A 23,643-nucleotide genomic window follows, 5' to 3' on the forward strand; every position below is an offset into this window, starting at 1 on the left:
CCAAATGGACACAAGACTTTAACGGTTGCTTTCTTTGATCTCACGTGTAAAGTCTCTAACCTTCTGACTCTGCCTTAATGGAAAGCCCCATTCTATTTTAGCAGCTTAATTTAGATAGGTGCTTTATTTGGTTTTTTCATAAGACGTGCTGTTAGTTCTGATATTCACATTTCTGTTTACCTCCCCCCATCACCCAGTACAACCTTTACAAGTTCGAAGATTCTTGAATTTGACCCATTTCATAGTGTTGTCGGACTTCCCACGTAGATCAGTCAGTAAAGAGTCTGACTGCAATACAGGAGACATGCGTTCGATCCCTGGGATGGGAAGATCCCCTAGAGAAGGAAATGGCAACCCACTCTGGTATTCTTGCCTGGAGAATCCCATCCTGAGGAGCCTGGCAGGCTACAGTCTATAGGGTTGCAAGAGTCGGACATGACTGAGTGACTAAGCACACGTGAATAGTGTTGTTAGGTTTCAAGTGTGGGGAGAGCCTAGATCCAGGAATTAGGAAGAGGCTGGAATTCTTGCTCCAAATTTGCTTCTCTATGCATTCTTCTCTCTTTGCTTCTCTCATCAACATAGCATTAGTTAGTTCAGTCGCTCAGTCGTGTCCGACTCTTTGCGACCCCATGAATCACAGCATACCGGGCCTCCCTGTCCATCACCAACTCCCGGAGTTTACGCAAATTCATGTCCATCGAGTCAGTGATGCCATCCAGCCATCTCATCTTCTGTCGTCCCCTTCTCCTCTTGCCCCCAATCCCTCCCAGCATCAGGGTCTTTTCCAAAGAGTCAACTCTTCGCATGAGGTGGCCAAAGTATTGGAGTTTCAGCTTCAGCATCAGTCCTTCCAATGAACACCCAGGACTGATCTCCTTTAGGATGGACTGGTTGGATTTCCTTGCAGTCCAAGGGACTCTCAAGAGTCTTCTCCAACACCATAGTTCAAAAGCATCAGTTTTTCAGTCAGCACTCAACATAGCATTACCCTTAATTAGAATACTGGTATTATTAATCTCCCATTACTGGAATTGTTCCAGCAGAGGCTGAATGACAATGACCATTTGACACCATGGCAGAAGACACATCCTTGTTGGGTGGGAGGAAGGGAAGTTAGGTCAGGTTACATCTTTGAGCTATTTTAAATGTAAGTTATTATGATTTTACCAACCTAGGCTCCCGTACACACAAGGATTGCCTTCCATTTCACTTTCTCACTGTGGTAAATAGCACCATCAGTTTGTCTAGTCTATATGCCTGTCCATCTTTTGTGTGGAGTCAATCATTAGGTCTTCCTCCCAAAATCCTCTCAAGAAATAACAGTTTTCTCCTAGTAGCTGTAGAGTTGTAGAAAAGGTAACAAAACATGAGCTCCTTACCCTATGGCTAAATGTTAAGACTAATGGTATCAGGATTAGGAGGATAGGTTTTGGAGTTCAACAGCTCAAATCCTAGTCCCATTACTACTAGCTGTGTCACTGTGGAAAAATTACTCTCTGAAGTTTTTTCTTTAACTACAAAGTGAGGACCTACATTTTTTCACTATATAATCACAAATATTCTGAGAGGCAGATAATGTTCTCATGTTAGAGATGGGGGCACCAAAGAAAAAAGATAGGGTAACATTTCTTCAGGCAGAGTTGTCTAGAGGTTTCTCCAGTAGGGAGTGAATGCACAGTTACTGGAAGTTTTGCAAGACTGTCCTGCTACCTATAATTATATATCGCAGCTTTTGGCAGGATGACTGATCTAGGTAATTTCTGAGATCCTGTAATATGATCACTTACTCACATATGCAATTAACATTTTTTACCAGAATCTGTTTAAGAGCCTGGGGATACAGCATAAACAAGCAAAAAAAAAAAAACAAAACAAAACCATACAATACACACACACACACACACACACACACACACACACACACACAAAGAACTCTGCCTAAAAATATAAAAATACAGAAAATAATTTGTACTGGATATACAATATATAAAAACAAAAAAATAAATATGAAAATATATCATCTGATTGTCAGTTTTTTCATATACCCATCTAAGTACCCATTAACTCCTGCCCTCCTTCCCAGCCCTCTCCACAGACTTAAAGTATCAGAAACTAGAAAATTCTATTTCAGTTTGTGTGCCACGCCCTCTCACGGGTCAAGGCTTATTCAAAGCTGGAAATCCAGAAAAGTGGCCGGGCCTTGGGAGTTTCTGAAGGTGTAAGGAGAGATCACGGAACTAGTATTCCTGTAGTCGTGGTTCCCGATGGGAAGCCAATTCCGGGGACCGGTAGTGGAGAGCGCTGGAGCTTGTTTCCGGCCACCTCAGCGGGAAGCGGAGACGCAAGCAGCTAGGTCTTCGGAAACTGGGGTAGAGGTTTAACTGTTGTCCCGGCAGAGCAGTCAAAACACATCTACGGCCGTCTGGGCCAGTGTTGGGTCTCCGTATCCTGTAAAGATGGTGTTGCTCACGATGATCGCCCGAGTGGCGGACGGGCTCCCTTTGGCCGCCTCGATGCAGGAGGACGAACAGGTGAGCTGCTAGATCCTTAGGACCCCAAGTTCCTGCCAGAGCGCTATGCTGTCCGCCCCGGATTCCTTGTTAGGACGCGGGAGACCCCTGAATCTTCCCAGGCATTTCTGACTTCTCTGAAGTGCTTTTTCTTTTTTGACAGTGAAGAAGACTACCTGGAGAAAACTAACCTTTGCTGAAGGCGGGGGTAGATTTTTATGTTACCTATTTCTTATTAGAAAAACACTCCGGAGAAGGGATAGATTTGGCTAATTGTGACCATCCAGTGTTCTGTAATTCTTTAGGGACTCTGCTAAAATTCAGGATTTCTAATTTTTTGCTGTTAATAACGCTGACAGGTCCTGGAGAAAATCAGCTCCTAGTTCTTTAACTCCTTTCTGTAGCACCTGATCCTTGACCTAGCTTGCTGACATTTATTGAAAGCAGATGAGGTAGTATTGCCACATATATGCACCTGTTTGAAGTTCAGTACAGTACTTTCTTTCAGAGTTAAGTCCATTCCCACCTCCTTCAGTAAGCCTTACTAAATTCTTATTATTGGAATTATGACCCCTGTGTTATATTTCTATAATGCCTTGTACTTTTGCCTTTGTCTTTCAATAAATTAAATTTCCTAATAGGTAGATGACAAATCTTGGTCATTTTTGTATTTCCCATAGCTTTTACAAAAGCAGTTTTAGTATAATAGGTACTCAAAAATATGTTGCATTGATTAAAACAAACAAAAAAACTCCCAGAAAAAAACCCCTAGATAGCTTCACATAAAGAAGCCTTGTGCCTTAAAATCACAAGGCAAATTTCTGATGTGAGACCAGTTCCTGGAATAAGGTTGGGGAATTCTGGAAGAAAGCAGGCTGAGAATGACATTTATATAATTTATTTAAATTTATTTAAAGTGATCAACTTTATTTTACTTTCTTATACAAGTAATTTAAAAAAATTTTCAAGGCCTAAAAAAAAGTTGAGTTCTAGAAAAAAAATATTTTGCGCATTTTTTAACCTTTCATTCATATACTCATGAAAAAAAAAACTCTCATTAAGCACATCAGGTGTGCCAAGCATGGTGTTCATTCAAGGACTCAGGGAACATAGGCCCTACTTTCATGGAGCTTACAGTTTAGTGGAGAAGCCAGATCACTAACAAATAACTATAATGTAGATAATTGCTGTAGAAGAGGAAGAAGTTTCTGTGATTGAACATGGAAAAGGTATCTAAATTGATTTTTGGACATCAGGAAAGTCTTCCCAGAAGGAATGACATCCAAGCCAATAGGAGTGTCTCCTAATTGAGAAAGCTTCTATTTGGTTATATTCCTTTTTAGGTTTGATTTGCAAATAAGTTTACTTTAACTTGTAGGAGAATAACAATACAGATTAGGAAGTTGTTATGTTGCTTAGTACGTTATGCTGAGTGAAATATTTTCTATTCACCACACAAAACAAAGTCTAAGTTGATATAAAATTTGAAAGATATAGCATGCCCTGAACTTTGAACTTGTGAATTTTTCTCTTCTCCTGCATTAAACATTTTCTTGGACTATGCAGAAGGAGTGAAATTATTAAAATGAATGCAGAACATGATTTGAAACAAAGGAGATGGTGTGAGGAAATTTTCCTTGAAGGATATGTAGTTTGACTAAGAAATAGTTTTTGCAAGGGAAGAGAAATCTGGTCAGTTTTCCAACTATTGCTTTGAATTGCAGTGTGGACAAAGAATATAAAGTAGATCTGAAAGTCTGAATATCAGTAGGCCCTTATTCTTTGCCTTGACACTTTATTGAAAAAATTAGTTGATTATACTGTGTGTTTCTTAATTCCAAATTAGGTATCAATCTACCAAGATGGGTTGCTTTGTTTAATGAAAAGGAAAGATATTTTACACAAAAATATTTTCATGATTATAATTCTGTAATGATTTCCTTTAGCAGTTTTGACTTTGAATGATAACATCCTTTCTAAACTTTTAACATCTGCAAAAATATAAATCTTTGACTTATTTTTTACTATTAAAATAGAGCACCTTACATTTAGAGAGAGTGCCTGTGCATGCGTGCTAAGTAGCTTCAGTCCTGTCCAACTCTTTGTGACCCTATGGACTGTAGCCCTCCACTCTCCTCTGTCCATGGTTTTCTCTAGGCAAGAATACTGGAGTGGATTGCTATGCCCTATTCCAGGGAAATCTTTCTGACCTAGGGATTGAACCTGTGTCTCTTATGTCTCCTGCATTGGTGGGTGGGTTCTTTACCACTAGCACCACCTGGGAATCCCATAGAGTGCCTGCTATATACCAACCATTCTGCTAAGTCTGCTAAATGCATGATTTCATCTAGTCTTCATACCAGCTATTGTTGTTGTATAGTTGCTAAGTTGTGTCTGATTCTTTGTGACCTCACGGACTGTAGCCTGCCAGGCTCCTCTGTCCATGGGATTTCCCAAGCAAGAGTACTGCAGTGGATTGCTATTTCCTCCTCCAGAGAGTCTTCCTAACCCAGGGATCAAATCCATGTCCCCTGTATTGGCAGGCGGATTCTTTATTGCTGAGCCACCAGGGGAGCCCTTATATCAACTATTAGGATGGCTTCTGTTATTATCTACATTTATAGATAAGGAAGCTCTGAGGCTAAGAGAAGAAAAGTCTTTTTCTTTAAGTCACACAGCCTAAGTAGTACAATGGAATTTTTCACCCAGATTCCTTCCTTACCCTTCCTCTCCCTTCTTCCCTCCCTCCTTTTTTCCCCTTCCTTTCTTCCTTATTAACCTACAACCACTGTGTTAGTCCCATGTGCATAACATAGTGATTTGACACTTCTGTCACCAGGGTTTTTTAACTTTGGCACTTTTGACATTTTGGAGTGGATAATTCTTTGTCGTGGGAAAACTGTCCTGTGCATTGTTGGATGTCTAGCAGCATCCTTGGCCTCTGCATCTTATATACCAATAGCACTACCACTACCCTCTCTCCAGTTTGACAACCAAAAATATTTCCTGACATTGCTGCATGTCACCTTTGGGGAGGATAGGCAAAATCACCCTTGGTTGAGAGCCACTGTTTTGGTTTTTAAAAGAAAATTTTAATTGAGGTTTGGTTGATTCACAGTGTATAAGTTTCAGGTGTAAAGCATAGTGACTGACAGTTTTTAAAGGTTAGACTCCATTAGTAGTTATCATAAAATACTGGCTATATTCTCTGAGCTGTACAGTATACCCTTGTAGCTTATTTACTTTATACATAAGTAGTTTGTACCTCTTTATCCTCTCCGCCAGTGTGCCCTTCCTCACTTCCCTCTCCCCACTGGTAACCACTGGTTTATTCCTTTTAATCCATATCTGTCTGATTCTACACTGGAGCCTTAGTACCTAACTGTTACACTTTACTGCTTTGTTCTAAGACATTTTAATAATGTATTTACTTCTTGGGAGTCTGGAAATTACTTTTTAAGAAATGGATATCTTGATCAAGTAATTTTATAGTTAAGTCTTAATTGTCCAGGCCAAATAAATGTATTCTTTCAGTTATTTACATTGATAATAGATGCCATATTTTAAGTAGTTGCTCCATGCTCATCCCTATACAGACTGTCTTGTTACTGTAGATGAACAGTTATTCAAGTAATACAATAGAGCATTTTTTTTTAAAGATACAGAGTACCTTATGTACTGTTTCCTCTATGCTTTAGCTAGAAATACAAGGTAGAGAGATGAACTTTTCCAAACTACACTGTCTAAGTGATACTCTATTTCTTCCTTTCTGATGTATTTCTCCTTTTCAGATGTTTGCAATTTCTTCACCTTTCTGTTCTACCTCAAAATAAACCCTATTCTCTCATTTTGTTTCAGCTCTGTGGGCTTGAAAAGGTGTAGATGTAACTGAGTGGAGAGCAGGGAACGCCAAGAAGCAGAGGGTCTGTTGTACTGTTAAACCGCCACACTCCCCCAGTCACTGAGGGTTGATTAATCATCTTATTGTTATTGCTGTTGGAGAAAGATGGTTGGCTCTTGGTGCTGCTGGCCTTTGATCAGTAGAGCTTAACAGGGATTTAAAAATGATAAGGGCTTAACTAAACAGTATTGTAAAGACAAAAGATGACATTTGATACAACTACAGCAGTCATAAAGTGAAAGTCACTCAGTTGTGTCTGTTTGCGACCCCATGGATTGTAGCCCATTAGGTTCTTCTGTCCAGGGGATTCTCCAGGCAAGAATAGTTGGAGTGGGTTGCCATTTCCTTCTCCAGGGGATCTTCCCGACCCAGGGATTGAACCGAGGTCTGTTGCATTGCAGGCAGATTCTTTACCTTCTGAGCCGCCAGGGAAGCCCACCAGCAGTCATAGGTAGCAGCAATAAAAAGGACTGTGGTTGTGTGGCAGTTTACTCCCCTTTACCGCCTATATTTTATGTGCAGAACCACATCCTAAATATACTGATGATCGCAAGTTAGTTTCAGAATATTTTCACATCCACTTTATTATTGGATTGCTAACAGCTGTCTTTCCTTTATACTGTGTACAAGTTTCACCAAGTCTGTTTTAGACGAAATAGAAAACAGAATTAGGACATCTAATTAACTATTTTTAGATAGGCTGGCTGACTGTGGGCCCTTTGTGACTGTAATCTTAAAAGCAAACCAAGGGTTTATCTCTAAAGCCATGATTATGTTGTTATGTGAGATCTATCAATAGTTCAGAGCTGCCATGTAGTCTTGAGCATTTCCCATGAATTAGATTTAATATTAAATAGCAAGATATCACTTGGAATGTGGCTCGGCCATTACAGAAGCAATTTTAATTGCAGAGGTTGTATAGCACACATAGGAGTAGGAGCTTCAGGGATACTGCCTGGGCACAAATCCTAGCCCTTCCCTTACTGGCCCCAAGTGCAGATATGCAACAAGTAGACATTAATGAATGAATAATTTTCTCATTATAAAGTTAATTTGTGCCTGTTGCATAAAATTCAGTAAATACAAAAGGACCAAGCAGTTAATGGTGATTTTTTTTTTTTTTTTTAACTAAAGTAGTGGTAAAATTAAGTAATCCCTACTTAAATTATACCCACTTGGTATGTAACCTTGGTATCATAACCTTTGTGTATGTGTTTAAAATTAAATAATGGGTAATAACTGTAAGACTGTTCCACCTAATTTTTTCACATAGTGTATAATGATTGTCTACTCATATCGTTAAATATTACACATCATTTTGATGGTTCTATAGTACTCCATTATATAAATATATAACATATGTCACCCATCCCCTATCCTCTTATTGAACATGTTTTTTGTTTTTATATGTTTTTGTAGTTGTTTGCTTAACACATGTATGATGTTTGTGTATACTTTCAAAGGTGGAGAATTGTTAGATAAAACACTGCAAAATTTTATAATTTCTAATACATATTGTCAAAATGACTACCAGAAAGATTGTGCCAGCATCGTGTTCCCAGAAATGGTGATGTTGAACCAGCAGTTTAAAATGTTGGTTGGCATGCCATAATTCCTATGTAGATATGTCCCCAGTATTGGACACTGGCATCATTACTTTGTGGTAAATTCCTGAAATCATAGCATGCTTTTGGCCGTAGTCTCTGTGTTTCTCTCAGATGGCAATGTTTACAATGCCTCTTATAAAGTCAAAGGATTTGGACCAATCTTCATTTGACCAACGGGTTTTTGCCATTTGTTTAAAATTGAAGTGTAGTTGGTTTATAATATTATGTTAGTTTCACACTTAGAATACAGTGCTTCAGTATCTTTATAGATTATACTTCATTTTAAGTTGTTATAAAATACTGTTATTCCCTGTGCTGCACAATATATCCATGTAGCTTATTTATTTTATACGCAGTAGTTTGTACATCTTAATCCCCCCTCCCCCTCTCTTGCCCGTCTTCCTTTCCTTCTCCCTAATGGTAGCTACTGGTCTGTTCTCTGTATCTGTGAGTCTGTTTCTGATTTGTTATATTCATTTTATTTTTTAGATTCTGCATATAAGGGATAACATACAGTATTTGTCTTTCTCTCTCTGACTTATTTCACTAAGCATAATACCCTCTGCATCCATCCATGTTGTTGCAAATGGCGGAATTTCATTTGTCATTTATTTATTTAACTGTTTCCTTTAAGGGGCTCACCTGCCTTTAGCTGTCAGAAAACTTACATTTAACTTTTATTGTTGTAGTTATTTTACTGATACTAATGTCTGAGTCCTGCCTCCAAAACACTGACTTAATTGGTTTTGGGGTGCAGATTGAGCAGTAATAGTGTTTTTTAAGATCCCCAGGTGGTTCTAGTGTGAAGCCAAAGTTGAAAATCATTGATCTATGTTGGTATTATTTCTTTGCACTTTAGTAGCCAAGGTTTGATCCCTGGGTGGGTGAGATCCTTTGGAGAAGGGCATGGCAACCCACTGCAGTACTCTTGCCTGGAGAATCCCATGGACAGAGCAGCCTGGTGGGCTACAGTCCACGGGGTCACAAAGAGCCGGACACGACTGAGCAGCTAACACACTTTTAGTACCTCTGCAACTTTATTTGCATCCCTCGTATCTTTTGTTGTGGGGTCAGATATCTTTGGAATGCCACATAACAACATTGCTTAAGCAAACAGATTGACTCTACCACTCAAATTTAGGAACATAAGATATTGGCACTAGTTCAAAGCGTGTGATGGTATTCACTCTCCCTAACTGGCTGGCCAGTCATGAGAAAAGCAATATATACCTTAGCATTACTGTTTAATACAATAATGTTAACATATATTATACTGTTAGTTATTACAAAGTGTTATTAACATATAACAGTATACATGGTAATGTAGGAGTGTATCTCAAGCAAACAGTCTTATAATAAGTCATTGCCATAAAAACAGTGTTAAACTACAAATCAACACTTCATAGGTCTCTGCCTGACTCCCCTGGTTCACCTCATACTTATTTACTTCCTTATTTATATTGAAATTTCCAGCATACCATTTTATTTTATTTTATTTTGAGTTATAATTGACATATACCATTATATTAGTTTCAGATGTACAATATGATTCAGTATCTATAGACACCATGAAGTCACCATGGGTAAGTCTAGTTACCCTCCATCATGAAAAAAGAGTTATGAAAATGTTTATTCTTTTTTTTCTTGTGATGCAGACATTTAAGTTTTACTCTCTTAGCAACTTTCAGATACAGAACACTGTATTATTAACTACAGCCACCGTGCTGAACATTGTATTCCCATGACCTGTTTTATTTTTATTTTTATTTTTATTTTTTTTGCTTCTAAGAAGAGCTTTATTTTGATTAATTCTAAATTATATTATTGCCACAGGAAATGATAAAACATTATCTCTTTGGAATGTAATATGAGCTGCTCTTTTAATTTACCAACAGGATATCTTATAGATGTTACCTTAAAGGAAATTTTTAAAAAATAATTTTCATTGTTTACTTCTACTAATTAATTCAGTAAGTAAACTATTTCCCATTGTTTATTTTTTTCTGTTTTATTCGGTTACTTCAGTAATTTCTACCCAGATGAGTAGAAATAAGTGAGTCTGTTATCTTGAAATAGATCATTTTTATGGTTGCAGAGATTATCAAAGTTTTATAAAAGTTTGACTTTTAGGCCACCATATCTATAATGGAACATTTTCCTTTTTATTTATTTTTATTTTATTTTATTTTTATTTTTTTCCCTCTAAATGACACTTTTGTATCAGTCTTATTGATACACTAAATAATTCTTCAGTGAACATTGTTCACTGGGATATTTTGCAAATATGCCATGACCTGTTTTATAATTGGAAGTTTGTGCTTTGTGATTCCCTTCACCCATTTGGCCTACTCCCCCACCCACCTCCCCTCTGGCAGTCAATAGTCCATTCTCTATCTATGAGCTTATTTTTTGAGCAAGATTCCACTCTTTTTTAATGACTGAATAGTATTCCGTTGTGTATATATACTGCATCTTTTTTATCCATTCATCTGTTGAACACTTATTATAGGTTATTTTCATATCTTGGCTATTGTAAATAATGCTGAAGTGAGTATAGCTTAGGATGCCGATATCTTTTTAATTTAGTGTTTAATTTTCTTTAGATAAATACCTAGAAGTTGAATTGCTGGATCATGCAGTATTTCTGTTTTTAATTTTTTTGAGGGACCCCCCCCCATACTTTTTACATTTTGGCCACACCAATTTACATTCCTTCCAACAGTGCACAAGGGTTCCCTTTTCTCCACACCCTCACCAATATCTTGTCCTTTTGATAATAGTCATTCTAACAGGAGTGAGGTGATATCTCAGTGTGCGTTTCTAGTTCACTATTTTAAATATAGCTTAAAATCCTATACTTGTACGTTTGTTTATCTGCCAGTTACATGATTTTATTTTTGCTTCCTTGTTTTTATTCTCAGCTCAGTGGATCACTGTGATCCACTCAGTTTTGCTTTGTACTTTCTCATAGTTAGGCCTTAGGTCCAGCCCCTGGGAGAACCTGGCACACTTTTCTATTTAAGCATTTAGTTATTAAGCATCTACCAAGGAGAGACTGTGTTATATCTTTCAATTCAGAATAAATAATCTAAAATAAAACAATTCCTTCCCATCACACGGCAGAAGTTGTTTATTTCCCCCAGTATGTGGATGAATAAAGTATATTTGCTTCTCACTCTTCATGCACTTCTTTCCCATTTTTGTCTTGTAGGTTATTGAGGTATAATTTTCTCCCTTTGAAATGACTCTGCTGTTTTCCCCAGTAGACTTTTTCCTCTCTTTAAAAAAAAATTGTGAAATCATTTAGAGATTGTTTGGAAAAATATTGCCTGTAATTCTGTCATCCAAATGTTACTATTTTCATTTTTTTATGAACATATCCCTTGCTATCCAGAAGTTTGCATTCCAGACTTGGAAACCAAATAGATCTATTTAGTAAAGGATATTTTGACTTTCCAATCTTCATCCTTACTCTTACTTGTTTTTACCTAGTTGCAGTTACAGTGTTCATAGTAATTTGTAGTGATAGGTGCACACATTTAGTTTTGCTTATACACCAAATACTGGTAACACTTTATGGAAGATTTGCGTGATATTTCAGCATAAAAATGAGATTCATTCTGTCTGTCTTTCCCAGGATTTTCTTCTGAGTATAGAACATGTTATGTGATTCTGTGCCAGTAACCATGCAAGTGAGGTGGGTTAGGAGGAGGGCACTGACTTCATAGTGGAAATGGATTCAGCAAGTACCTTAAATGCAGTTGAGGTTTATATTTTTGCTTTTTAGAAAATTAATGTGACTTTGTTGGAAAACTCAGGGTTTGGGCTCCCTTTTTTCTCTGAAAGTAGGCCACCTTTATTTTGTTAAAATAAATCTTATTAATGTTATTAACCTGTAAACAAAGGACCATATTTACATAGTGTCCTCAAAATATGATACTTAATACCAATTGCTACTGTTTTTTTTGTGGAATATTCTTAAATAAAGGTGTCTTCTTTCAGTCTGGCCGGGACCTTCAACAGTACCAGAGTCAGGCTAAGCAGCTCTTTCGAAAGTTGAATGAACAGTCCCCTACCAGATGCACCTTGGAAGCTGGTGCCATGACTTTTCAGTGAGTATAATCTTGATTTCTTTGTCATTATTTAAGTATGAAATACAGAAATTACTTGTAATTACACCTGAGAAGAATGGTAACTTTTTTCAAACATAAAGATAACTTTGAAAATAGAGTCACTCTGTGGAGGCAACTTTCCTGGCTCTAATTCTGCAAAACTGAAATCTTGGTTTCTGTATTCAGTTTGTGTACAGTAATTCAGCCTGTTATCTTGTGTCTAGTAAATGCTGTATGTATCATGCAGTAATAGATAACTTTTGCTTTGGGAGCTTCTTAGAGCCAGACACACATAGATTAGTACCCTTGCTTAAACATTTACTGACACTGTAACCTTGAGCAACTCACACATATTTCTCTAGGCCTCAGTTACGTCTATAAAATAGGGAATCATAGTTTTGTTAGGTTTATGAGAGAATCCCTGTATGTCACTTAACATTTTGTCTGGCACATAGAGAATAGTCAATAGGTATTATTTATTATTTAGAGAAAAGAAAATTATAAAAGATAATTTAAGAGCATCTAATCAGTGGTTGGAGAAGGGCATGGCAATCCACTCCAGTATGCTTGCCTGGGAAATTCCATGGACAGAGGAGCCTGGCGGGATACAGTCCATGGGGTGGCAAAGAGTCAGACATGACAGCATCTAAACAACAACAACAACAGCAAATAATTGGTTATAGACAATGCGTACAGCTGAGAGAGCGATCAAAGGGACTTTATTGGGTCTCAAATTACCTACAAATAATTGGTATTAAGTGTTTAATTATATGTCACGTTTGAAGGTGCTAAAACAGGCAGGATTAAAAAAGAAAAAAGAGGACGAGAAGATCAGAGGAAAATAAGAAAGAATAAGCTAAATAATCCTTAGTATGTTAGGAGCTCAGATTCTGAGATAATATAGACCTGGGAAGAACCTATTGTATTTAACTCAAACAACCAACCTTCTACTCATCAAGAACAAACAAACAAGTATACAGAATCAAAACCCAAGCAAGGCTCTGGCCTATTGGTTAAAAAAATAGTGAACATTAGGTTTTGTAAGTTATTTCAACATTAAATAATGTTCAGTTCAGTTGCTCAGTTGTGTCCAACTCTTTGCAACCCCATGGACCGCAGCATGCCAGGCCTCCCTGTCCATCACCAACTCTGAGAGTTTACCCAAACTCATGTCCATTGAGTCGATAATGCCATCCAACCATCTCATCCTTTGTCGTCCCCTTCTCCTCCTGCCTTCAATCTTTCCCAGCATCAAGGTCTTTTGAAATGAGTCAACTCTTCGCATCAGGTGGCCAAAGTGTTAAGAGTTTCAGCTTCAACATCAGTTCTTCCAATGAACACTCAGGACTAATCTCCTTTAGGATGGACTGGTTGGATCTCCTTGCAGTTCAAAGGACTCTCAAGAGTCTTCTTCAACACCATAGTTCAAAAGCCTCAGTTCTTCAGCACTCAGCTTTCTTTATAGTCCATCTCTCACATCCATACATGACTACTGGAAAAACCATAGTCTTGACTAGACAGACCTTTGTTGGCAAAGTAATGTCTCTACTTTTTAATATGATGTCTAAGTTGGCCATAACTTTCCTTTCACATTATTTCCTTTCTAAATAATGTTCAGTTCAGTCACTCAGTGGTGTCCGACTCTTTGTGACCCCGTGAATTGCAGCACGCCAGGCCTCCTTGTCCATCACCAACTCCCGGAGTTTACTCAAACTCATGTCCATAGATTCGGTGATGCCATCCAGCCATCTCATCCTCTGTCGTCCCCTTCTCCTCCAGCCCCCAATCCCTCCCAGCCTCAGGGTCTGATGCTCAATTATAATACAGTATTTTTTATCTTTACCATGGGTTAGGAACAGATGACCAAGGAAAGATCTCATGAAACTGCAAAGAGATTTTCTTCTGCCTCCTTTATAATCTTATCTCTTCCCTTATTTGCATCTAAGAGCTGTTTGCTAAAGATGTATTCTTTGCCAGACCATGTATTAAGTCTTGCCTTTAATGTTCTTAGCTTGTCTGCTTATAGTAGAGAGAGATATATACACAAGCAACGTTACTATAATACCTGGGACAAGAAGTGCTATAGAGCAGAGAGAAAGAAGCAAGTTTTCAGGAAAGGGGAATTCTAGGGTGCCTTAGAAGCTACATAGAAAGGACAGGGATGGGGGATGGGTGTAATGCTTTGGACCCTTAAACTCCTACTTAAACTAAAAAAACTTCTGGATATAATTTTGGCTCAAATAAAGAGTGCTATGGCTAAAAAGTCATTTGAAAACCACTGAGTAGCCAGCCTCTTTCCAGAAGTATCTCCTCCAGACTGCCAGGGACAGTATGATAGACATGAGTTTGGGCGAGCTCAGGGAGTTGGTGATGGGCAGGGAAGCCTGGCATGCCGCAGTCCATGGGGTTGCAAAGAGTCAGACAGGACTGAGCAACTGAACTGAACTGAAGGCTGCCAGGGAGCTCACTCTCACAAGAGGAGTCAGTTCTGTTATTGAATAATTTGCAACTAATACAGAGTTCTTCTCCCCTAGAAATTAGGAAATATTAGTCCTGAGATTGTTATTTTCTGTACCCAGTAATCATTGTGACATTAACTTCTAACTTTTTTTAGTGTTCACAAAAATTTCCAGTTCCACAATTCTTATAGATGGAAGAAGTTTAAATGTGTATAATTATTACTTGTTTACTATACATGATCAAAGGGCAGATGGAGTCACACCTCTGAGTTTTCAAGAAAAAGTCTTAAGTATTAAGATATTTTAGTTGAAGAATTATGTGATGAATCAGTTCAGTTCAGTTGCTCAGTCGTGTCCGACTCTTTGTGACCCTGTCAGTTGCAGCACGCCAGGCCTCCCTGTCATCACCAACTCCCGGAGTTTACTCACACTTATGTCCATCGAGTCTGTGATGCCATCCAGCCATCTCATCTTCTGTCATCCCCTTCTTTTCCTGCCCCCAATCCCTCCCAGCATCAAGGTCTTTTCCAATGAGTCAACTCTTCGCATGAGGTGGCCAAAGTATTGGAGTTTCAGCTTCAGACTTAAATTGAAGAAATTAGGGAAAACCACTAGACCATTCAAGTATAGCCTAAATCAAATCCCTTCTGTAATGAATAAATATGTCTAAGTACTCCTTTTGGAATATGCTTCTAGTAATGGGAAGATGTTTGTTTTCTAATTCTAGTGATTTATGGTTTGTAATTGGCTTTCTGATTTTATTAGCCTCAAAGGCCTCGGGCTTGAATATTTTCAAGTTTGTATAGGGAATTTCCTGGTGGTCCAGTGGTTAGGACTCTGCCCTTCCCCTGCCAAGGACCTGGATTTGATCCCTAGTCAGGGAACTAAGATCTTGCAAGCCGTGTAGCATAACCAAAAAAAAGTTTGTATGGCACTTGAGAGTCTGTTTCAGACTGTTGGGAGTGTTATTAATCTACAACAATTTTTTCTTGCTTTTTTAAATTTTTGTCTCTTCAGTTACATTATTGAACAGGGAGTATGTTATTTGGTTCTGTGTGAAGCTGCCTTCCCTAAGAAGCTGGCTTTTGCCTACCTAGAAGATTTACACTCAGAATTTGATGAACAGCATGGAAAGAAGGTGCCGACTGTGTCTAGACCCTACTCCTTTATTGAGTTTGGTAAGATTTTGTGCCTTACTTTTCTATCAGGGGAATAGACAATGTAGAGAAGCTATTGATATAATTTAACTTTTTTTTTTTAAAGCTTACCTACTAATGTTTTGGATCCTGCCTCCTCTCCTATTCCATGTCTTTTTTCCTTTTGAGTGAATGAGGCTTCCTTCTCATAAGTATTAATAATTTTCTCTGGCCTTTTGATATTTTCCGCATAGAGCTTGTTGCCCTTTGCTCTTTTTTGTAATTTGTTTTGATTCTTCATTAGCATAAAAAATTGCCTGAAGATTCAAATTGATATGTAATTGTTGAGTTCTTCTTTTTCCCAATTCACTGTCTTCACCCCCACGCACACAACACTCACAGTGAGACCCATTTTATGGAGATCAGAATTTGGAAATCAGAAAGAATGGTGTTTTTTTTCTTTTAATAGAACAAGATCCTCTAAATTAAGTACTAAAAGATATCTGGTATTGGGGCACAACAGTTCCTACAGGCAGAAGTAGTGAGCATGGATGTCCATATTTGTACAAGAATTAATAGAAAGACTCATTACTCCTCAGAGCTGGTAAAATATAGGATGGCAGCAGATCAAAGGAAATATCCTATAAGTAGAAGAGGGGAGAACAAGTATGATTAGATTACATCAATGACATTTTTAGTTAAAAAAGAAACTGGTTTTGAATACTACCTCTGGATATCTGAAGTGTTTCAAGTTTGCTAGATAAATGAGTCCTCTTGCTTTCTAGAAATACAGAAAATGTATTATAGCAAAGCATTACAGTGTTTCAAAACTAAACTCTCTAAGTGCTAATTTTATCATGTCTGGTTTTGCAGTTTTTATTTTTGTAGGCAATAGGAGTTCAGTAAAGCCAAGAAAAAAATAAGACTGCTGTACCAAAGTCACACAGGAAATAGTTGGTATTCTCAAATTAGCTTAAAAGATTGTATGCAGAGATATGAACGGGTTATAGATGAACTGTAAGGTGCAGTAACCTGAGACCAGTAGCATGGTAATTGTTATCAACCCTAGGCTTGAATGGATAAGAGCAGTTTCTGGAGCTGGGAAGGAAAAAATTTATAGAAAAGGCCAATTTCAAAGGAGCAGTAACTTTTGGTGGAGGAGTACTACTAGCCCAAGATGACTTCTCAGGGAGGAGATAGAGGAATAAATCACTGTCATTGTCCACTCATTCCCTACTCTTGGGGTGTCCTCTTTGGCTGAACCTAATTGGAAGCTAGACAGCAAGGAACCCATCGATATAATTCATGCAGGTTAGCTTCCCAAAGCAGAAAGCAGGGTGCAGAAGGGTGGGAGGAAGTCTAAAGAGGCAAATAAAGGGTAGCCAATACACTATCTTAAGATTTTAGCTAAAAGTTGAAAATATAATCTTTATTAATTATTCTTTTCATAGTTTCATGATATGCAGACATTGGCAAACATGAATGAGCATGCAGTGGGTTTTTTTTTTCTTTTTTTTTGAGCATGCAGTTTTGTTGTAATATTTTGGGAAATTCCCTGTCACACTTGATACTCATTCAGGAGTCTGGTTAATCATGGACAGTTGCAGAACCAGGACTAAACTCAGAATATACTCTTTCCTACTTCTTTGATGGACATGAAAGAAGTTGTTAACAGTCACTTTCTTCATCATTATAGATACCTACATTCAGAAAACCAAGAAGCTTTACATTGACAGTCGTGCTCGGAGAAACTTAGGCTCCATCAACACCGAACTGCAAGATGTGCAGAGAATCATGGTCGCAAATATTGAAGAAGTGTTACAACGGGGAGAAGCACTCTCAGGTATCTAAAAGCAGTACGAGTCTTATGAGCAAGTGTTCTTATTCCATAGGCAAGGATAGCTTATTTGGGGTTACCGTTTATGCTGTCAGATTCTATCTAATACTATTAAGAATTCATTTCTCCAAAATGGATTACATTACAAGCTTCCAATACGATATGTTTCTTCCTAGTGTGGTTAGTTTCTATTGAGTTGGAACAGTGTAAAGTCTCATTCCATGTAAGAAACAATTACTGTTTCCAAGGTATTTACCAAATTAGATTAGTATTTATAGAAACACATAAGTTAAGGAAAATGAAAAGAAGAATGAGAGGACATTGTCAAAGGTTTATGGCAATGGTTTCATAAGTAGCTGCTTCAGGAGACTTTACTGCTGCCAGATCAGCTGTTACAAAATACCATTTCATCAAGGTGTTCCTCTGCAGAAAAACTTCTAAGACCTGTGACTATAAGATCTAGTCTGGTGTCAGCTTACTTTTCATTCATCCAGTCATTACTAATTGAATACTCATAATGTGCAAGGCGGGCTTCCCCAGTGGGAAGCATTAAAAAGTGTGCCTGTGGTACAGGCGCTACAGGAAATGCGGGTTCGGTCCCTGGGTCAGAAAGATCCCCAGGAGGAGGAAATGGCGACCCACTCCAGCTTTCTTTCCTTGAGAATCCCATGGACAGAGGAGCCTGGTGGGCGACAGTCCATGGGGACGCAGAGAGTCGGACACAGCTGGGGTGCAAGGCACTGTGTTCTCTGTCGAGGGAGACAAGGAGATCGCAGAAGTGTTCCATCCTCACAGGGTCACAGACATCCTGCCTCAGCCAGTTCAGGGTCTTCATCATCCTGGACCTTCCTTAAATGCTAGATGAGAACTGCCTCTTCAAAGAAGCCTTCCCTGATCCTTACAGCCCATGACGCAGTAATCTCCTTAGTCCTTCAAATTCTTAGAACACTTAAATATTTTATGTAATGTAAAAAAGCATGTAATGTTTTTTAGCACATGGGGTATGTATATGTGTGTACTAATTTACCTAAAATATATAACTAATGTTTAAATGTTACCTAAGTGTTTAATGTGAGCATATACTCTGTTTATATCTATTTTATATACTTATTTTATTTCTTTCACAGTAATCATCACAGGTAGTTGCCTTAATATATATTTTTAAAATTCAGCCTTGTTACATATTCATGATTAAATGCATGCATGCTAAATCACTTCAGTCATGTCCTATTCATTGTGACCCCCTGGACTATAGCCCACCAGGCTCCTCTATCCTTGGGATTCTCCAGGCAAGAATACTGGAGTGGGTTGCCATTCCCTTCTCCAGCCATTCCCTTCTCCAATGAATAAATGGGTTTTCCTTTATTATGAACTTCAAATTTTAACCTTCATGTTTATAGTCAGCAACTGTCCCAGTGTATAGCTTCATACTCTTTAAACATCAGTTTTTGGATAAGTGAGTCTATATAAGTTTTCATCGTAGCAGACTCACAGGTTCTACTCAGGATAAAGTAAATCAGTATAGGAAATTTTTTTAAAGCCAAAATTTATAAACTGCTCAATTAATCAAAGGCATATGGGATTTCCTTCTAGTGCTTTGCTAATTGCTGTAGTGTTGATATGCTGATTAAAAACGAAGTACATTTTTACCCTTAAGAAACTTCATGTGATTGGGAAGATAAGGAACATTGTCACAGAGTAACAAACATCAATTGAACATTTACATTGTTCTAGGCAGTATGATAGGGGGACTTTATATATATTTTATTTATTCTTTAGAGTAATCCCATGTGAAGTGGGTGGTATCAAACCAGTTTTACAGATAAAGAAGCAAAGTCTCAGAAAAATAGCTTACTAAAAGTAGCTTACTAGCTTTTTACATTTCTAGTACTTCAGAATTTGTTGGTCCATGGAGTCCTTGTTCATCTTCAGAGAATGATAGTTGTAAATCATTATGTAGATATATATGGGCTTCCCAGGTGGCTCACTGTTAAAGAATCTGCCTGCCCAATGCAGGAGACGTGAGTTCATTCCCTGGGTTGGGAAGATCCCCTGGAGAAGAAATGGCAACCCACTCCAGTATTCTTGCTTGGGATATCCATGGACGGAGGAGCCTGGCAGGTTATAGTCCATGGGGTCACAAAGAATGAGACACAACTGAGCAACTGAGCACATAGATACATAGACAATAAGAGCTAAAAGAATGTGGAAGGAAATAGATAAATAAACAGGAAAGATTTCTTGAGTTTTGATAGATTAGGAAGGAGTGAAGAGTGATATTTTTAAGAGGAAGAAAAAGCATATCTGAACAGGGCATAAATGAAGACAGTGGGAAGATTAGCCCACCTCAAAAATAGATTTCTTCCTCTTTAAGCTTCTCCATAATAAGAATCTATCTTTTATACTGTTTTCTTTTTGTTTTAGAGCTAGTCAGCTTTGCATTTAAGACCCAAGAATAGTTCCTGTGGGTTGTTTTAGTAAGATCAAATTGTGCCTTTTTTACTACCTATATACACCTGTTTCTTTTAAGGCATAGGTTTTATTTTTTTATTCAGAGGTGTGTCACTCTGCTGCAGTGTTGATTGCACAGGTACGGGGATCATGTGTGTTTGATTGTAACTGTATCCTCTAGCACTTCTCATGGTGCCCACAACATAAATATTTGCTAAATAAGACTTCTCCAAGCAGTAGCTTTGTTTTTTTGATACCATGTGTTTCCAATGTTCATATGTAAAGAAATTCTCATAACTATTGCCTACTTTATATGACCTAATATTTATTTCTCTTTCCAGTTTTTCTGAGCCGATTTAGATTCATTTAGCAAATACTTATTTATTGAGCGCTGACTATATGCCAGATCCTGTTCTAGGCACTCGGAATATATTAAGACACACTGTAGTAGTTAAAAACCTCTGTCCAGTCTGTTAAACTGACTGGAAAGATTCCTTGCAGTATTGTTATGGCTATTTCTCATCCCTTAACTGTTTTTTTGCATGACAAGGTGCTTTTCTTACAGGACAAGTTACTAATTTCGAAATGGCTGACATGCCTGTGTTATTAAGTAATGCCACATTTCTCAATCAAAACCAGTTCCTATTAAGCAACTCCAAATAGTCCAAAAGCATTCTCCAAGGAAGACCAAATAAATTCAGATTGCAAAATAGTTTCTCAAAAATTTAAAGAAGTGAAAAGTTTGATTAGAATTTATGCCAAACTGAGAGTTTGTTTTTATTATTAAAAATATGCCATATATTTTAAGCCCGGTTTAACTTATGTGTATCTGACTATTTCTCTAAGTGCTTAGTTAACAATTAAAAGAAGATAATGACATTACAAATGTTCGTATAGGAAAAAAAACTTTGCAGAAGATTCTAAAAAACTTAATTTAGTAGATATTGGTGGTTTTCAGCACCTGTGATTGCATTTTCATTGTAATACAGCTTTCCTATGTCTGCTGAAATACAATTTCTGATAGTGTTATCTTCATAATAATAGTCTTCACCATGTGGAAAGTTTTAGAAATTTGGTAGTAGTCACTGTTGAGAAACAGCCTAACACTCAATGTCTGGTTCATTGAATTTTCTGGTTACCTGCATTTTTCATGTTACCTGGACTATCATTTGTCAAAATATGAGAGAATATGATTTAAACCATTAAGAGATTATGGAGAGAGTTGTTATCAGCTAACATTTATCAAATGTATACCATTATGTAGGCATTGTGTTCACCTTATAGATATCCCATGATATGGTTACTATTATTATATATTCCCTATTTTTGTAGACAGAGAAGTTGGGTCTTCGGCTGAGTTGCCCAGTATCATATGATTGGTACAGCTGAGATTTGAACTAGGGTGTGAGGCCAGACCCTGCACTCACTCTGAAGCCTCAAGAATTTGAACATAAAGTTGAACTGATTAGTTGAAAATGCATTGTAGATTTAACAGTGCTTCGGGATCATGAGTTAATCAGTGTATACAACCTTACCCTTTTAAAAAAAAAAGATAATTTAAGCTTCATGATTTGAAGTAGTGCTACTCATTTGCGTTATTTTTGTTCTTAATGCAGTTGATAAAATACTTTAAGGGACTAATTAATGTTATCCTTTTTTCCCCTTTTGACAGCATTGGATTCGAAGGCTAACAATTTGTCCAGTCTGTCCAAGAAATACCGCCAGGATGCGAAGTACTTGAACATGCGTTCCACTTACGCCAAACTTGCAGCAGTAGCTGTATTTTTCATCATGTTAATAGTGTATGTGCGCTTCTGGTGGCTGTGAAGTAGTGAATCCAGTCACTGGCAAGGGAGAACCTAGAACCCGGCAGGTGTATGTTTTCAGGAAGCTGAGCGCACAGAGATGTGTGTTAGAATCCAAGTGGAACTTCTGCCTCTAACGACCTTGCAAGAAAAGACATGTCCTGAAAATGAAAGGTTGCACCTCATTTAATGAAGCTTAGCCCTCTGTAGAAAGTGTCTTTCCGGGGCAGAGGCTTTCTCTGGGTGCTAAGCCATATACATTAGGGAACAGTAGATTGTTTTATTTGTTTTTTTCCCCTCCCAGTGTTTTACATTTTTCAAACAGCACTGACTGGGGCATTCTCATTCTCTAATGGAGCCGTCAGTGAGATTTGGCTTAACCAACCTATGCTAGCAAGTCTGAAATCCCTTCAGAGAAGGCAGCCCTTCAGGAAGTTTTTTGACTCTGTTTAATCAACATTCCTTTCGTTGGTGACATTTGTGATTTTCAGGAATCTGAGTTGTTTGATGGCCTTTCAAACAAGACTCCAGTATGTGAAGGTTAATTGCTCTGCTGCAAGATATCCCGTCTATTGGCCCCTATAGGAAGTTAACCTTGTTTTTCATTTATGATAATTTGCTTATTGCACAATTGCTTTAGGGTTAAATGAATTATATTAAGATGCCTTGAAATTATATTATAGCACTCCTTGATTAAGAAGCAAAAATGTTTTCTGTCATTTACTCTTAAAAGACTTAAAATTAGTTTGGGACGTTCTTGATTTTATTTTTCTGCATCTGGTTTATATTAATATAAGAGTGAGTATAGCATATAGCCACAGGCCCCTGACTTAGTGGGCAGACAGGCCAGCTCATCACTACAGCTTTGTCCTCCTTCCTCACTTCGTCACTACGATTTTCCCCACTTTTCCTCCTGCCACAGCTTGCTAAGGTTTTCTGAATTGCTCTGAGCCCTATAGTTTCATGTCCCATAACTATCCTCTCAGTATATTCTCAAATTTCAAAATGGAAGATAATCAGTTGCATAGTTAATTAAATTGAAATTTTTCAGAGCAACTACTCAAACTACTAAACATATTCATCTAAGAAAATCTGAGAGCGCCTCATATCTGCTTCAGTTATGTAATTCTCTAAGAATGTTCTAGAGATAGACAACTCATTTACAGTAGATTCTGTTAACAAAAGTACCTGATTTTTCCCTTTTTTGCTCAGGGATAATGAGAATTTCCTTTTACCTTCTGAGGTAGAATTTTTTAAATGGGGAGAATAGGCCTTTTAAATATTGTCACAAGAGTCTACAATATAACCTCTAATTCCTACACATACTGCAAATATTTCTTTAAATTGTACAGGAAAATGAACCACCTTCTTACTTCTTCTTAAGATCTTTAGAAAGAACTTTAACCAGTAAGCAGTTTTACAACTCAGGATCATCAAACCTACTATTCTGATTCCTGATAGAGAAAAAAAAAACTTTTTTCTTTAAAACAAGGCAAGGAGAAATGCTTATTTTATTCCTGATAATTTACAGAACTAGAATAAAATTTTTTTCTTCCCATTTTGGACCTCTGTCTGCCAATTGGAGTTTTGTGCATGAAATAAGAAGTTACTTTTTATAGAGAATAAGTGCTTGAAGTCCCTAAAAGTCTTGTCCCTCAGTAATGATGTTGGTAATAAAAGCCTTTGAAAGGCTGAAAACCTAAATAGTAGTACCATAGCTTTTGGTACTTCTGTAGAAGTGGAGAGTGAGTGGCAGCTCATTGTTGAGAGTTGCATGCTGCAACCAAGTGGTCAGCAATGAAATAAATACTTCTAGAATGTT

At 37.6% G+C, this 23,643-nt stretch overlaps 1 protein-coding gene across 1 annotated transcript; it reads left to right on the top strand.

Annotated features, from left to right (window-relative positions):
• The first annotated feature begins 2,295 nt into the window (after positions 1 to 2,295).
• On the top strand, positions 2,296 to 23,643 carry SEC22B (SEC22 homolog B, vesicle trafficking protein). The gene is made up of 5 exons (XM_020914999.2): positions 2,296 to 2,534; positions 12,024 to 12,133; positions 15,610 to 15,770; positions 17,425 to 17,571; positions 21,689 to 23,643. Exons 1-5 carry the CDS (start codon positions 2,460 to 2,462, stop codon positions 21,841 to 21,843), a joined length of 648 nt encoding a protein of 215 aa, XP_020770658.1. The 5' UTR covers positions 2,296 to 2,459; the 3' UTR covers positions 21,844 to 23,643.

This window comes from Odocoileus virginianus, chromosome 5 (assembly GCF_023699985.2).
Source record: "Odocoileus virginianus isolate 20LAN1187 ecotype Illinois chromosome 5, Ovbor_1.2, whole genome shotgun sequence".
NCBI lineage: Eukaryota > Metazoa > Chordata > Mammalia > Artiodactyla > Cervidae > Odocoileus > Odocoileus virginianus.

What these genes read in the sequence shown, in the direction of transcription:
- SEC22B (XM_020914999.2), top strand. Translation starts at nt 2,460, where the DNA reads ATGGTGTTGCTCACGATGATCGCCCGAGTGGCGGACGGGCTCCCTTTG. An exon ending in CGATGCAGGAGGACGAACAG is followed by an intron (nt 2,535 to 12,023) that starts GTGAGCTGCTAG and finishes GTCTTCTTTCAG; the next exon opens with TCTGGCCGGGACCTTCAACA. An exon ending in CTACTCCTTTATTGAGTTTG is followed by an intron (nt 15,771 to 17,424) that starts GTAAGATTTTGT and finishes TCATCATTATAG; the next exon opens with ATACCTACATTCAGAAAACC.